This window comes from Pteronotus mesoamericanus, unplaced genomic scaffold (genome assembly GCF_021234165.1).
Source record: "Pteronotus mesoamericanus isolate MK-2021 breed Mesoamerican mustached bat unplaced genomic scaffold, CSHL_Meso_final contig_166, whole genome shotgun sequence".
In the NCBI taxonomy this organism is placed as follows: Eukaryota; Metazoa; Chordata; class Mammalia; order Chiroptera; family Mormoopidae; genus Pteronotus; species Pteronotus mesoamericanus.
The window spans coordinates 1,843,624-1,859,105 of NW_026555066.1; the positions used below are offsets into that span (position 1 = coordinate 1,843,624).

General features: G+C 47.2%; 1 protein-coding gene across 2 annotated transcripts in view; it reads right to left on the reverse strand.

Annotated features, from left to right (window-relative positions):
- Positions 1–12,990, reverse strand: part of MAGEH1 (MAGE family member H1) — a 34,402-nt gene extending 21,412 nt beyond the window's left edge. The window contains exon 1 of one of the 2 annotated variants that reach the window (XR_008528506.1): positions 12,232–12,990. Coding sequence is in view for 1 of the 2 variants with exons in the window: in XM_054565745.1 (XP_054421720.1) it covers positions 12,118–12,777 (660 nt within the window). In the remaining variant the exon portion in view is untranslated. Of the gene's footprint in view, positions 1–11,522 lie in introns of those variants that run through there. The other variant, XM_054565745.1, reaches the window with a different exon arrangement.
- Between the last annotated feature and the right edge of the window lie 2,492 nt (positions 12,991–15,482).

Here is a 15,482-nt window from a genome sequence, read left to right on the forward strand (position 1 = left end):
TTGCATGGCCCTGTATAAGTTCTCTAACTTCTCTGAATTCCAGGCATGTCTCCTGGAAAATGGGGGATTATAAACCCTATCACACAGGGTTGTGGTGAGGGTGACATTTTATAATGTAAGTAATAAAAGTACACACCCGGAACGTCATAGGTGCTTGACTGACTACTGTAAGCTGTAGCTATGAATTGCATTCCTTCCCCATTCAAGAATCTGTCCCGGGATCAGGGGAAGAATCCCGGACCACCTTCAGAGCATCTTAGCAACATCCCTGTTTTTGCACAATTGCACAATTGACCCTTAGATGAATGATTCATTGCACGTGCCCCCTCAGCTTCAGTGGTCTTTATATTTTAAAATAATTCCGTATCCTTCATTTAAACATGAGTGAGGTAATATTCTGCTGTCATCTCATCTGATTTCTTTGTGGGAATACCTCAGCAACTTGAAAGTACTTATTATCACTGTCATTGACATCTTTTTTCACTAGATGCTCAAAAGGACTCATTGACTCACACGCCTAGTATTTTTGGACTGTTGAATATGCCCGAGGCACCGTTCTAGGCACCTGGGTTATATCAGTGAATAAAGCAAACAAACAACAAAAGCCTGATCCCATGGAGCTTGCATTCTAGTAGAATGATGGTGAGAGGATTGACCCCTAGACTCACCCTCTGGCCACAGACTCTGCTGTGATTTCCAGAGGAATCAGACAGGACAGACAGACTTTCTCCCACCTTGGTGAGAATGTGGACCGGCATCACAGTGCTCTTTCCTGTCTATTTTTATACTTAGCGATGATAAGACTCATAATATCTGCTCAGCTCCCCCTTGCACTTTACAAGGCAGTTGCATGCACGGCCCCTCGCTTAATCTTCCTAGCCATCTCGTTGAGTAAGTATTATCATTGTTACATCCACTTTACAGTTGAGGATGATGAGACTCAAAAAAGTGAAAGGTTTGTCCACTGTCACACAGCCCGGCGAAAGTGAGGTAGTCAAACCTTCTGATGCCAAGTCCCAATCTTTCCCAAAGGATGTAAGTAGTACTAGCAGCCCCAACCCATGAGGACTGAGAAACTGGATGATCATAGACCAGAGTGTTGTGAGCAGGGTGTGTGTGTGTGTGTGTTGGCCAAAAGAGAAATTGTTTATCAAAGAATGAAAGGCGGTTGCCTCAGTGCAGTTATTGATGTTTCCTCGGCTCCAGGGGCTCCCACCCACGGTGAAGAAGTTAGTACCATACCTGATGTCCTGCTGGTTGGCTCCACCAGTCTGAGGGTAAGTGGCCCAAGACCTCCATTCCCAAGCACCACAATTTGTGCCCAACCCAAGGCTTACTCTTGCTGTGCAGAGATGTCACTGGCAGTAAGGTCCACACTTGGAAATCTGTGGAACAGGGAAGGATAGTTGTTTCCTACTCATATCCTTGTTAAGAAATGAGTGTCTTCTATAGTCTGCCAGAGCTGGGGGTGGGACTAGGGGGTAGATATGGACAAGGAACTCTCAGCAGCCAGTCCAACCTTGACTTCTCTGCTTTAGGAAGTGACAAGAAGTGACTGCCCCTAAGTTTGCTACTAGTTTTTGTAATGTGTGTTAGTTTCTAGGCATGTGTGCATTTAGGGATATTTCCAGGCATCATAACCCACTGAGATTCCCTCTCTCCTCGTGTGCACACATGTATATATTTGTGTGCTTGTGTGTCATATGTGTAACTAGAAGGTGCCTGTGCATTATTAGGTATGTTTGTGGGTGTGGAAATGTACGTCAGGTGTTTATAGGGTGTACATGTAGTGAGTGGGCCTATGACTGTGTGTGTGCACCTAGGTATGTTTCTGTCTGCCTGAGAATGTAAGCCTGTTAGCACACATTCAGAGGTGGAGAACGGGATAATGTGCCTTCTAGGAGAATCTGAACATCTGGCTGTCTGCGGCCATGGGGGTTTTTGTGTGCACCTGTACAGAGAGGTTGATGCCTAGCAGTATGGCCTCAGAGGCAAGGTAGAGATGTCACCTTCTTGGGGCAGGGAGGCTTATTTTCTCATTTTGGGAGCCCAGGATATGCCTGTCAGAACTCCTTCGTCAATCAGCTGAGAATGAGAGCTGGGGCTGTTGAAACAGGAAGAGACATCAGAGAGTCAACAGGGTCAGAGGAGCACATAAAAATAAGAGTAGTCAGACAGTCTTCCAGGACTGGGAGCACAGAGCAGCCGTGTCAGGAGAAAGCGTGACGATGCTAGAGCAGCCCATGATATCCTGGCTTCTGTGAGTTGCCTCAGGGACTAGAGTAAGAGGGGTAACCCAGAAGAAAGGTCAGACAGGGCAGTGGACAGGAAGATGTGCTGTAGACAAGGTGCAGAGGAGCAGTGGGGGAGGCGTGGCCCTTCCAAAGAGCAGAAAAGGAAACAGGTTGTGAGGAAAAGTAGATTTCCCCCCACCCCTAAACACACAGGCTGGGCTGTGGTGCCGCCTTTCACTTAACCTCAGCCTGAGGATCAAACTTGCATGGACTAGTCCCAAGCCAAGTCCTCAGTCTGTGTGGCTGAGATGCTCACCAGCCTAAAGTGACATGTGGACTGACTGTGGCGATCAGCCTTGGGACAAAGAGCAATGCTATCTCGGTGTTTGCAGGGTCTTATTTTACTTATTGTTTGGTCTTTCCTTTTGCCGCTTAGTACAGTCCCTTGAAGCAAATAATTTTGTCCTTTATGAGCTGAGGAGGGAGGGGATTCCTCTACAACAAGGGTGGGGAGACCAGAGTTTGGGAGCAGCCAGCTCCTCTGAACTTCCCGGGGTGGATGTGGAAAGGGGCAGCTGTGGTAACTGTTCTCTCCACAACTGGGCAGTTCCTTCTCAGCGAGGCAGTAATATGCGTATGTATGAGAGAAGGAGCGTGGGTGCGCGCGCTGTAAACTGCCCCAGATCAGAGGTTTAGAGCTTTCACCTGTCTGGTAGTGCATCGTGTTAGAGGCTGGAGGCTTGTTTGCAGATAGCCTTGATTGGAGGGGAGGCGGGGACTGGTATCGAGAGGGGCAGTGTGGCTTTGGCAGAGCTGCTTCAGGGTCTACGTTTTTGTACAGGGTCTTGGACAGGGCCATGCCACTCACCTCCACACAAAATGGAGCTCGGCACTGGCACCTGGCCACTGGCAGCTGTATCAAATGCTTGGGGACAATGTCCACATCAGCAGAGTCATCACCCTAACTTGGAGGCTACACTGAAGCTCTCTCGGGGACTTCAATATTGCTCGTTGGAGACTGTGATGAACAGATAGGTCTTGAGAGCGATTCGTGTCTCCCTTTTGGGACTCCCAGACTCAACAATTGTGGGAATCTTTGCCAAGAGGGCTGATGAGGTCAACAGTGATAACAGAGGAGGCTCTGAATCATGGTATATACTCGTATCAATATACAGAAAACTGATATAAATGTTTATAAATATGTATGTATAGCATTCAGGGTATATACATATAGCTGTTATTATAATTTTACTATATTAATTTTTACTATCTTCCTGCCTACACATTGAGAGTATGCACACAAATGTTAGCACAGGTAACCTCTGCATGTGGGGATTAAGGCTAGATATTTCCCAAATTCTTTATACTTTCAGGGCTTGCAGAAAAGTGTGCAATGAGCATGAAGCTTCCCTACAATCATGAAAAACAAGAAGCTACTAAATAAATTTCACCCTTCCTTGACCGCCATGGCTCAGCAGAAGTCTCGGCCCCTGCGGTATCTTCTTTCTTGAGCTCCTGTACTACTTCTTGTGCACATAACTCGACACTTCGTCAGCAATCGAATTACTTGATATTTCTTCTTCTTACTGGCAATTTCTTGTTATTTAACCATCTTCACTATAAGAGCCATATTTTGTAATAATTCCTTTGCCATAGTAACCACCAATTGAATGTCTCTGAATGGGACTTCAAAAGTGCCTGTTACACAATCCCGGTGGCTGCTCTCCACCTCACAACATCATACAGGGCAGTGATGCCCTCAAGATCAGTTCGACCATAGCCTAAATTGCAGTCACTGCTGCAGGGCTGGGGAGCATCTCGGAGGAGCTCTTCTCTGGAAAGAGGCGCACAGTTTCAAACATGTTAGCTAAAGCACTGTTTGAGTGGAAAACACAGTAAGAAGATACTAAATGTCCATTTGCAGAGTGGGCACCTTCAGGCCTTTGATTGCCATTTCTGGGTCAGGGCTATTGGGGTGGGTAGAACGTGGGTGAGCGCCTTGCAGGAGCTCATCTATAAACTAAGCTGCCTTCCCAATCTGGGTCTCCAATGGTCCCAATGCCATCTCTTCTTCCTTTCTTTGTCATAGAGTCTGAACTCATTCTCACTGGCTCAGGTCAGCCGCGTCATTATTCTTCTCCCGGGATAGGCCTAGACCCTGTAACCCGAGATCCAATCCTGTGAAAGCCTTATGTAGCCTCAGGCTTACCCTGCAGATGGGCCTCCCCCATCTTGAAACTCATGCTTGAGGTGCTATCAGATGGGATCTTTTGCCAGACAGATTTGGTAAGGGAGTGGGTAGACAACAGGATGAAGCCAATGGGAGAAAGCCCCGAATGGTGAACACAGAGTGTGTGCGCGTGCGTGCATGCGTGCGTGCGTGCGTGTGTGTGCGTGCATGCGTGTGTGTGTGTGTGTGTGTGTGTGTGTGTGTGTGTGTGTCCCCAGCAGTCTAAAGGATAGTGCCCCAAATGGCACAGTGGCTTTTAGTTTGATCAGAGTTGTTAATGTTCCCAGGGAATTCCTGTCTTGGCTTGGTCAGGCAATGAGCCTTCCTGTGATAAGTATGTTCTAAAAGTCAAGGAGAGGACAGTTTTGTGGTTCTGGGATGTCAATTCCACTTGCAGGTGGGCCAGCCTTCAGACGAAGGGTCTGGTTTAAGCAAGTCAAGATCACAGGGGCTATGCCGCGCTCAGTCTCAGACCCAGGACAGAGCTCCAGCACTGAAGTGGCCTTGCCATACAGACACCTGAGGCAGGTGCTCAGACATACAGGCTGCCTATCGCACGGTCATCCAAAACAGCTGTGGTTCAGTGGGGAGCCTTGTTACCAGCGGTGAGGGCCAGCAAGCGTAACCACGCACTTTGAGTTGCCAGCAGGCCCGAGCCTGTGGTCATAAGTCTGCCTTGAGAATCAGCCTGTTCGGGCTCAAAACTTTCCTCCTCTGATCATTTGGCTAAGTGCCCTTGCCAGTCCATCTGACCACCTTGTGCAGCACATCTCTAGCTTGTAAAACGGGGATCACGATACTACCTACATTGCGTTGTTGGGAATATTAAATGCTACTAAGGTGCTCTGAAGTGTACCTGGCACATAGTAGATGCTCAACAGACATGGAGGCACATCAAATAGGCAGGTGCCTGACCTCAGCTGGAGGTGTTCAGGGGGGCCAAAAAGCCTGGCTGAGCTCCCCACGATCCAGCAACGACATGATTTGCAACTCCTTGTGCATGCTGTAGCCCTCCTCTTTATGCGAGGTCCAAGTGCCCCTCTGTCTACCAAAGTGACACCTCCAACAGTCCCCTCTGCCTCCCCTGTGCTGTTGATTTCACTCCTCTGCACTGAGCACCGCCCTTCAACACAATGCTATTTCTTCCATCTGAAATACATCTCCCCCTGACTGCCTCTTCCTCCACCAGACACTGCCCAATTTCATTCCTCCCCTTTGCAGCAAAACTCCTTTAAAGACATGTCTATATTCACTGACCCCTCTCCCCCTAGTCTCTCTTAAACTGTCCAAAGCAAGCTTTGTCACCCAGCCTTCCCATGAAGCTGCTCCCTCATCAAGGTCACCTGGGACCTGTGCCTCACTAAGTCCAATGGTCACTTCTCACTCTCCCCCTTATTCCACCCGGCATCAGCCCTTTGTGCATTAGCTGACCACTGGCTCTCCCTTGATACACTTTGCTTCACATGGCTCCCGGGGCACTTCACTCTCAGTCTATAGCACTGGTGACACCTCTCACTTTCTTCAGCTGGTGCCTCTTCTTCCCCCTGACCCCTTTATGCTGCAGGCAGCTGTCCATGATCTTCTGCTCTTCTCTATATACACTCACCCCCTAGCTGATGACCTATAGCCTCACGGCTTCTTAGGCACAAACTTTCAGTCAAATTCCCGACTTCTATACAACCGAATTGTATACAACTGCTTTTCAATACAGATGAGTGCCAAAGAGACATTTGCTTAATTCAACACATCCAAACTGAATCCTTGATCCCCTCTCCCAACTACAAGATCTACTCCAACCACAGCTTTCCTCCATATTAGTTGACTGTCATGCCATTCTAGTTGTTGCTCGAGAGAAAAAAAAAAAATTGGAGTCATCTTTGACTCCTCTCTGACACTCCACATCCAAACCATCAGGAATTCTGTTGGGTCAACCTCAAAATATATCCAGAAACTGAGCAGTTCTCATCCTATCTACTGTGACCAGGATGATCCAAATCACCATCATCTCTGGCTGGACTTACAGCTATGGCTTCCTACTGGTCTCCCTGCCCCCACCATTGTCTGCTTCCACTTTATTCTCAATATAGTAAGTATTCAAAGTGGTCCTGTCAAAAGGTAAGTCAAATGGTGCTACGCCTCTGCTCAATCCCACACTGCCTCCCTCCCCCTGCCCCCCACACTTCATTTCCATCAGGAGCCAAGTTTCTTAAAATGGTCTACTAGGCCCTAAGTAATGTGGGATTCTGTTAATCTCTTTGACCTTATCTCCAACTCTTGTCCTGTTTGCTCATAACATGCCAGTCACACTCGCCTCTCCAACATTCCTCACACCTGCTAGATGCTTCTGGGCCTTGGAGCCTTTGCACTCACTGGTCCTTCTGCCTGAACAATATTTCCTTTATATATCAGTAAAGTGAACCCCCTCACCTTCTTCCTTTCTTAGCTGAAATGCCCCCCCCCCCCCAATGAGGACAACCCTGACCACCCTGTAGCTTTGAATGTAATACTACTCCCTTTCTTTCCTGGCATTTCCAGTGTGCCTTTCTTTGTGTTCTGTGGGCTTACTACTCCCACTCCAGCCAACCGGAGTACTTATCACCTTCTAATCACTGTATAATTTGTTATTGAAAAGATTTACCTTTTATTTTCTGTTTCCACACAAGAGAGCTTGTGATTTGTTCATGTATGTTTCCCAGGCAACTGGAGCTGTGACTGGCACAAACAGACCTTTGAAAGCATGTGTTGAATGAGTGAATGGGTGAATTGTCAGATAATCTCAACATCCAAAATAATGTGGACCCAGTTATTTTTGATACTTCGCAGGCCAAGAATGACCCAAGAGCCTCCTCGGTCAGAGTTACAGGAGGAATTTCAGGCACTTCTCACGTATCGCTTACTTTGGGATAGATAACGTTTGCAAGGGTGTTGTTCATTAGTCACAAGCCAAGGCAGAATTTGACCAGTCAAGAACCAGGCCTCATTTTCACCAGCTAGTTATGGGCTCTGCCTTCCACTTTAAACTACCCTGTGTGAGCTTCATGCCTGCTGGGTGATGAGTGGTACAAGCCTAGGGTCCACTTTTCCTCCAAAACATTTCCTCCAAACCCTGGATGGCTCCACAGTTATTCCTCTTTAAGGCTCTTCGATGTTTAACTGTTTCACGGATTGCAAGCCCTGGAGTAACCTGTGTACAGAGCTCAGTGCACCCTCATACCAATCAGTATTCTCCAACACCACCACTACGTCAAAATCATTTCCTTCAGAGATCTGGAATGCTGTGCTTCTGCCAAAAGAAGGAGACAGAGGAATCCTGGATGCTACCCACCTCACAGGGGTGCATGAGAGCCCAGGCAGAATCCATATCTGCCTTTCACCATGGCTTTGGTCTGCTCTGCCCTGCCCCTGACTGCTGAGGCCAAGGCCCCAACGATGGGTCCCAGGAAGACGCCCCTCAGCCTATCTTTATGATATCCACTGCTCACTGCCTGTGTCTGGACCCAGGCACTCTGCTCTGTTCAAGGTAAGATTTCTGCTGGCCCTTGTACCTTCTGGATTGAAAATGTGATCAGTGAACAATGTTGCAGGCCCAGAAAGTTTGCTGTTTGGTTGATACACTGTGTGACAGCCAGGACCTAGAATTTGAGGATTGATGGAGTGCTTGGGGTGGCCAAGTTTCTGAGCAATGTGCTGTGATGGGAAAGACACGCTTGTCTTGGAAGGAAATACTCATCCCACACATAGCAACCCCTCAAGGATACGTGGTGATGGGGGCTGCAACAGGTCAGCATGAAGGGACATCCGCATCTAATCCCCAAATGGATTACTAACTTTATTTTCCCAAGCCTCCTCACCCCACCCCAGCATGCTCTTTCTCACTTTCACCTTGGGTTGCGGTGGGGTTTGAAGACAGAAGTCTTCCCCAAGGCTGGGCGGAGCCCCGGGTGTCCTGGTGATGCAGCCTGCTGTTTTAGTAAAACAGTGCTGGCTTCAGGCTTGGTTGGTCCTGAGTTGATGTCCAAGGCTTCAGTGACCAACCAGGTGACCCTAGCAACCTGCTTCTCATATCTGATCCTGAGTTTCCTCCTCTGTAAACTTGGCCTGGTGGCGCCTACTTTGCCAGACTGCTGCAAAGGTTAGAGACAATGCATGAAAGCAGCCGGACACAACATCGAAGTGTCCGGCATAATTTAGGCATGCAGCAAATGGCAGCTGCCAGTCTTGCTATGCACCGGAGACTTTGGGGCTCTGCATTCTTGAGCTTCCTAAACAACTGGGGGATTCTAGGACCCAGAAACTCAACTCTCTTTAGAGAAGTGCTGGCCAACTACAACTGCAGCTTTTAAACTCACTTTGTGGGAACTCTGCTGGGGGGTGGGGGCAGCTCAGGTTGCTGATTTACACAGCAAGAGGCCCCCAGCCTGTTTGCCCTCTAGTTACTGCACAAAGCTCAAAGAATTTATGGAAAAGAAATGATGAATATTCTTTCTCTCACCACCTCCCAGAAGCCCCTTTACCTGCCTCTCCCTCAGCCCTGTCATCCATTTTACAGCCACTGGAAAGCCAGCCCTTGTTTAGTGTTGAGCTAATCAAATGAAAATTAACTGCTTGCACTACCAATGCAGTGTGTTGGGGGCTGGGGAGGGGTGGGAGATACTAAACCTCCAGGCCAAGGGGTGGGGGAGAATGAGCCTGGGGCATTGATTGCTTTCTGGCTGGGTTAGGCCAGGCCGCCCACTCCTTTGTGCTGCCCTGTGGAGCCTCCTGCCTGAGGCCCTCAGATTTCCAGCAGCCATCATTTTACAGTGTAGCTTGGCATACGCTCCCACCCTTCTACCTTTATACTGGCTCTGTGGCTGCATTGAGCCTCTCGACTCACACTAGCAAATAACCATTTTAGACCATTGGACAATTATTCCCCACCAGAGCCGAAGAAAACGGATTCTGACAGGCTCTGGAAGGACGTTATTTCTTCCCCTGAGCTAGCTGGTGCTTCCTATAAAATGGGGTAAGGGGATGTAATTTTACTGACCTAGCAGAGATAGTATGTGGCAAGCCCTTGGTACAGAGGAGATGCTCAGTACACCCTTGCTCTGTAGGCTCTCCCACTCACTGACTGACCTGGAGCTGTCTGACTTCTATGAGCCTCTTCCTATAAAAGAGGGAGAATTTAACATCAGCTTTGTCTCCAAGAGGATTTGAGGCTGCAGTTGGGGTTACTGAGACCTGTTTCACTGACTTCACCAGTTTCTTTTGAAGTCAGAGACCTTGTGAGTGCATTGGCAGGCAGAGAGGGACTACAGGGTGGCCTATAGGAAAGCACTCTGGATTTGCAGGGAACAGACTCGGAGTCTCGTCTAGGATAGGTCAGTTGCCACCCCTGTGGCTCTAGACAGGAAAGTCACTTGGTAATCTGAACCGCAGACTCACACCTGTCCACCTCTGGAGGTGGTATTGACAAATACGGCCCCTCCAGGACCAGACATGCGCCTTTTGATTTTTTTGCAGCCCAATTTCTGTCACTGTGCCTGAATCATAGAAGGCTTTCTCTATTTTCCTGGTGGCTGAATGAATTTGAAGCTGCTGAGAGGCCGCAGTTCCTACATTTATTTGAAGCCTCTTTTACTTATAGGCTTATGTCTATGGGTGTCTGAGCCTTTGTCAGGAAGCCATTTGTTAGCCAACCCTCTACCTTGCACACAGCTGGAAGCAGAGTGCCCTGGCCACTCTTTCACGTGTGATAGCTGCTCCCTGTGAGCACCACAAAGCTCGGTGAGGCACCCTTCCTTGGTGTTCCCTATTAGTGCACTTAGTTCAGAACGTGTTGAGTGCCAGGGGTGAATGTGGTCACTCTGGGGGTGGCGAGAGCTTCCTATGTGTGTTCTTTGCTTGTAGCCAATGCCAATGTGAAGAGGTGACTCCCACATCTCCACATTTGCTGCAGGGTGAGGTAGAGGCTTCCAAAGGCCCTGGTGATAGAATGGATGGAAAGGGCATGGGACTCCTTGGTACAGTGAGGTGAGGACAAAAGCATTGAACTCCTTGGTACAGTGAAGTGGGAAGAAACCTGATACCACATGACTTACTATATACCATGGGCCACCGCCATGCCAGATAGCCCTCTGTACTTACCACACTGGCTGAGGGAGACAGTCAAAGTGCTAATTCTGCCCCACCCCCTGGACTCACACACCCGGCACTTTCAAAACAGTTTGTACACCCTAACAAACCTGACAGTCCCGGCAGAAAAGGCCAGGTTACCTTTCAGAGATGCCCCATCCTGTCAAATCTTGTCTCTGCCTCATCCAAGGCTCCGTCTATGCTTTGCCGTGGCCATTTTTTTCATTATTCCAGAATTATCCTTATTATTAATCATTAGTGCTCTCATTACAACCAGCCATGACTCCCACCCTTTGATGTTCTAGACCCTGCTCGCCTCTTCCCCATCTCGTTTCTTTTTCTCCACTTCCCTTGACATAAGCTTAATAGTTCAGGGAAGGATGTATTTTCCCTATTGTCCATGCTGCCTTTAGTGTCTCCCTATTTACTCTTTTCCCTACTCCAATACTATTTTCAGACCTCGTGTCACACGACCAAGAATTTCCTCACAGTCACATATTTTTAATTTCTGTACGGCCTCACAATGTCCATTTGCCTGCAACCGCCCCTCTCCCCTCTGCCCGCCTGTCAAGCTGATTTAAGTGTATTTTCTATTTCCACTGCACCCTGAATTTCCTTTCCCTTTGCCCATGTCCCCTCCCTCAACCTGGGTTAAGTATTCAAAAATACCTAATACACAATATTTCCATAATATGCTCTGATGCCCCTTTCAGATCTCCCCAAGCTTACTTAAGCATCTCTTGGATTTTCATAGCACCCTACGATGTCCTCTTTCTTGGCCCAACCCCGAGGCAGGTCACATTAGCTTTTCTATATTTCATGGTACCTCATGCTCATCCCTACTGCAGCACTTACCACCTGCCAGTTTACATATTTCTCTCCCGTGTAATCTAGGACATTCTTTAGTACCGAAGGCTGTGTGCTAAGTAGTATTTTCAGAATATACGCTGGTGCTTCACACATACCTGGTGGTCAAGAAATGAACAAGGTGTCCTCGTCATTATGCTTTTATTTTCCCCCTATATTTGCAGTAACTTAGCAATGTCATGGTAGTTTTAAGTCTTCTTTACACAGCGGCAGACACAAAGTTTTCAAAAAGTCAGACAGAAATGATTCCTCCCCATCCTCCTTTCACATTTTACTTTTTTTTTTTTCAAAGTTTCAAAGAACAGCCTAGTCACTGATATAAAATAGGCACTCCAGCATGGAAAATAATGGAAAGATTTCATTTTATAACATTAGCAATACTGTTACACTAAATCTCAGTGAGAGGAAAAAAGAGAAAAAATACCTTTTCTTCAAATATTTTAAACATATTGTGACCTTAATGAACACTATATTAAAATTAATAAAATTTTACAATATCTAAAGCAAATGCCTTCTTTCGCAGTTAAACTAGTAGCACTGATCACAAATACCAAACTAGTGCACCTCCTTCACCATAATATTCAACTGAGAACCCAGGTTTTGTACTCCTTGGGGTACCTGTGAAGCTCTTTACAACCCCTCTCCCCCAAGGGTCTGCACCAGATTTCCCTAAGGGGCAGAGTAACCTCCAGCACCTGAATTGAGGATAGCCTCAACTTCTGCATCATCATCTGAATCCCAATCATAATTACATGGCCAGTCCTTGGAGCATCTGTTACGCACCCTTGCCACGAAATGCATGACTTTCAGCTTGCTGGATTCCACGTGTGCTCGAGGTCCCCAGAAGAATTCATACTCTACGGGACTGCTACGGGGCACCGGCTTGTAAATCAGGTACCCTCTGCGCACAAACTCTTCTGTGACGACCTTCTTTGGATCGCCAAAGATGGTGTGTTGCCGGCCAGGCTGCATCCCCAACTTCCCCAGCACTTTCCAGACCAGAGCCTCCTTGGCGCTGTTGCCCATGATGAAAATGAGGGCTAATATGGACATCAGGAGACTTTTTTTGGTACCTTGAAAATTGCTCCGGGCTACCGAGGTCTTTTGTGCTTGAGCCATACTAGAGGGTTCCTCAGGGGTAGTGGAGGCCTCCTCTGGAGTGCTTGGGTTTTCCTCCGGGCCACTAAGATCGTCCTCAGGGGTGCACGGGACCACAGGGGGAGCCATCGGGGTCTCTGAGGCTTCCGAGGCCTGTATCTTACGATTGTTGCGGTTCTCTTCAGCGGCCCTTGCGTTACGGCGGCGCCTACTCTTTCGTCCCCGTGGCATGTTTCTTGCTAGGGGCGCTGAGCCTACAGCAGTCCTAGGGAAAGATGCCTGTAACCTCTGCAGAAAGCAACTATCTCTACCTTAAGAGGCTACTGCTGAAGCCACCAACGTCAATACAGTCTTTGCATCAAGAAGCCAGACGTTTCCTGCTAAGCGCTCACTCCCACGCAAGCTGACTTGAGTGAGCAACTGCTACCTGCATTCGCCCCAACTGCAACCGCGCGAGGTTGCTCAGCAGAATTGGCTCCGCCTCCTCTGCCACGCACTCCCATAACTCTCGAAAGGAAGTGGGTGGTTTCTTAACCCAGATTTCCGCTGTCACATAGGAAAAGGGACTGGCTACTGCAGGGGTGGGACTTGAGTCTAAATGACGGCTCGGGATTGGCAAGGTCAGCAGTATACAAAGAAGAAATGCATAGGGTTCCTGTATTTTTTAGTGTAGTACAAGATTTGCTCTCGGGTCTTGGGAAAGAATGTGTCTCTTTTTCCATTCCCATGGAAGGCAGGTTGGGTGTGTTTGTGTGGAGGTAGGGAGGGAGCGTGGATGGATTCAGCTAGTCCCAGCTTTCCTTTCCTGTCTTGGTTTACACAGCACATTCATTCACTCGCCATGTTTTCAGAAAAAAAAAATTCGTGTGTATATTAATCAATTATAGGGCCCATCTAGGTCCCAGATAAGATGGCAATGGTTGATGGGCTGGACAACAAAAGGAGATGTGGAAATGCAAAAGCGAGCAGCATGCAAGAAGTGCAGAGCCTAGTGCTGAAGAATATTCACGGGATTATTAAACAGGGCACAGACTGGAAGGGACTTGCATTTGTATAGCCTTACAGAGAAGCAGACTATTGTCTGGCAGGTCACTTAAGAACTTCAAAGAATAAGAAGAAAGAGGGAATGAAAATGAGCCTTAAGGTGGTTGCCATGGTGATGGAGAGGCAGAAAGGCATTTTAAGGGTGATGATTGACAGGCTTTAGAGTCTGGGTGAAAGTAGAAAATGGGGAGAAGGTGGAGGAGTGTAGCTTGGCTCTGAGGTTTCTAGGCTCCAGTCTACCCAAATACCTGATTTATTTTACTTCTTTCTTTCGTTTGGTAATCTGAATGTAATTCAGAGCATATTCTGAACTTGATCCACTCCAGGTCTTGCTCACTGTTTCCTCTGCCCAAATTGCCTTTCTTCTCATTTCCAAATACCTAAATTCCATCTGCCTGCTCACAGGCCTTTCTGTCCCTGAAGCTTGTCTTAGTCTGACCAAAAGGGCAATGAGTCAATTTTTGCTTCCCTGAGAAGGAGTATTTAGGGCAAGTACTGTGCATCTTTCTTTTAAAAAAAGTTTATTGAATTTATTTGGGTGACATTGGTTGATAAAATTATATAGGTTTCAAGTGTACAATTCTATAATACATCATCTTGTATTTTGTGTTCACCAACCAGAGTCAAGTCTCCTTCCATCACCATTTATCCTCACCTTTACCCTCTTCTACCTCCTCTCACCCTCCTTTCCTTTTCCTAATCACCACACTGTAGTCTGTGTCTAGGAAGGTTTTTTGTTTTTGTTTTTGTTTTTTGCTTAACCCCTTCACCTTTTTAGCTAAGCTCTTCAATCAAACACCCCCCAGCAACTGTCAGTCTGTTTTCTGTATCTGAGTCTGTTTCTATTTTGTTTATTTGTTTGTGAGCCTCCTTTTCCTCATCTTTATGTTTTTATTTTTATTTTTTTACATTTATAAATCATGTTTATTTTATTACAGTTGTCTCAATTTTTGCCCCTTTATCCCCTTTGACCCATCCCACCCCCAACCCCCGCTCCCACAGTCAATTCCCACTCTGTTGTCCATGTCCATGGGTCATTCATACATGTTCTTTGTCTGGTCCCTTCCCCTTCTTTCCACCATTGTCCTCTTTCCCCATCCCCTCTGGTCACTTTCAGTCTGCTCCATGTTTCCGTGCCTGTGGTTTATTTTGTTCATTAGTTTATTATGTTGAATAGAGTCCACTTATAGGTGAGATCATAGTTCTATTTAGTTTATTCGTTTGTGAGCCTCCTTTTCCTCATCTCTAAAGTGAGGTTAATTGAGGAGCTGGTCTCATAGGATTGTGAGAATTAAATGAGATAACAAGTGAAAAGTGCTTATCATGTAGGAAGCACAGCCTTTGCCACTCAAGGTGTTTCAGCAATGTGTGAGAGTGGCGTTTAACAAATGCACGTTGAAAGAATACACGATGGAAAAGACGTTGCATGTGTTTTCACCCGAACTTTTAAAAGCAAGTGAATACTCTTTACCATTTTGCTGGAAAAGATTAAATGCTTGCCTGTCAGAACCGAAGACTAATCCTACTTGAGGGAAAGATTCTTGTCTAGCCCCTTGATGTCTCCCAGCCCAACTTGGTAGGGTTTCTGGAATAAGTTCTATGCCTGGTGAACTAATTCTGGGGTTGGGCAATGTGACCTCTTTGGAAAGCAGAATTGCCAGCTGAACTGCACCCAATGAGGCCAAGTCCTCTGTACATGTGTAGAAGGAGGATGCCTCGTATAGACCGGGGAACATGTCTGGGAACTCAGGCCTGGGAACATGAGATCTGGCCCAGCCTGTGTCACTTACAAGCTCCTTAACCTTGATGATTTTCCTAGCCTCTGTGTCCTGTCATTTGTCCTCTGGAAAACAAAAAACAAAAATGAAAAGTCTAATTTCTCCAGTCTTGTC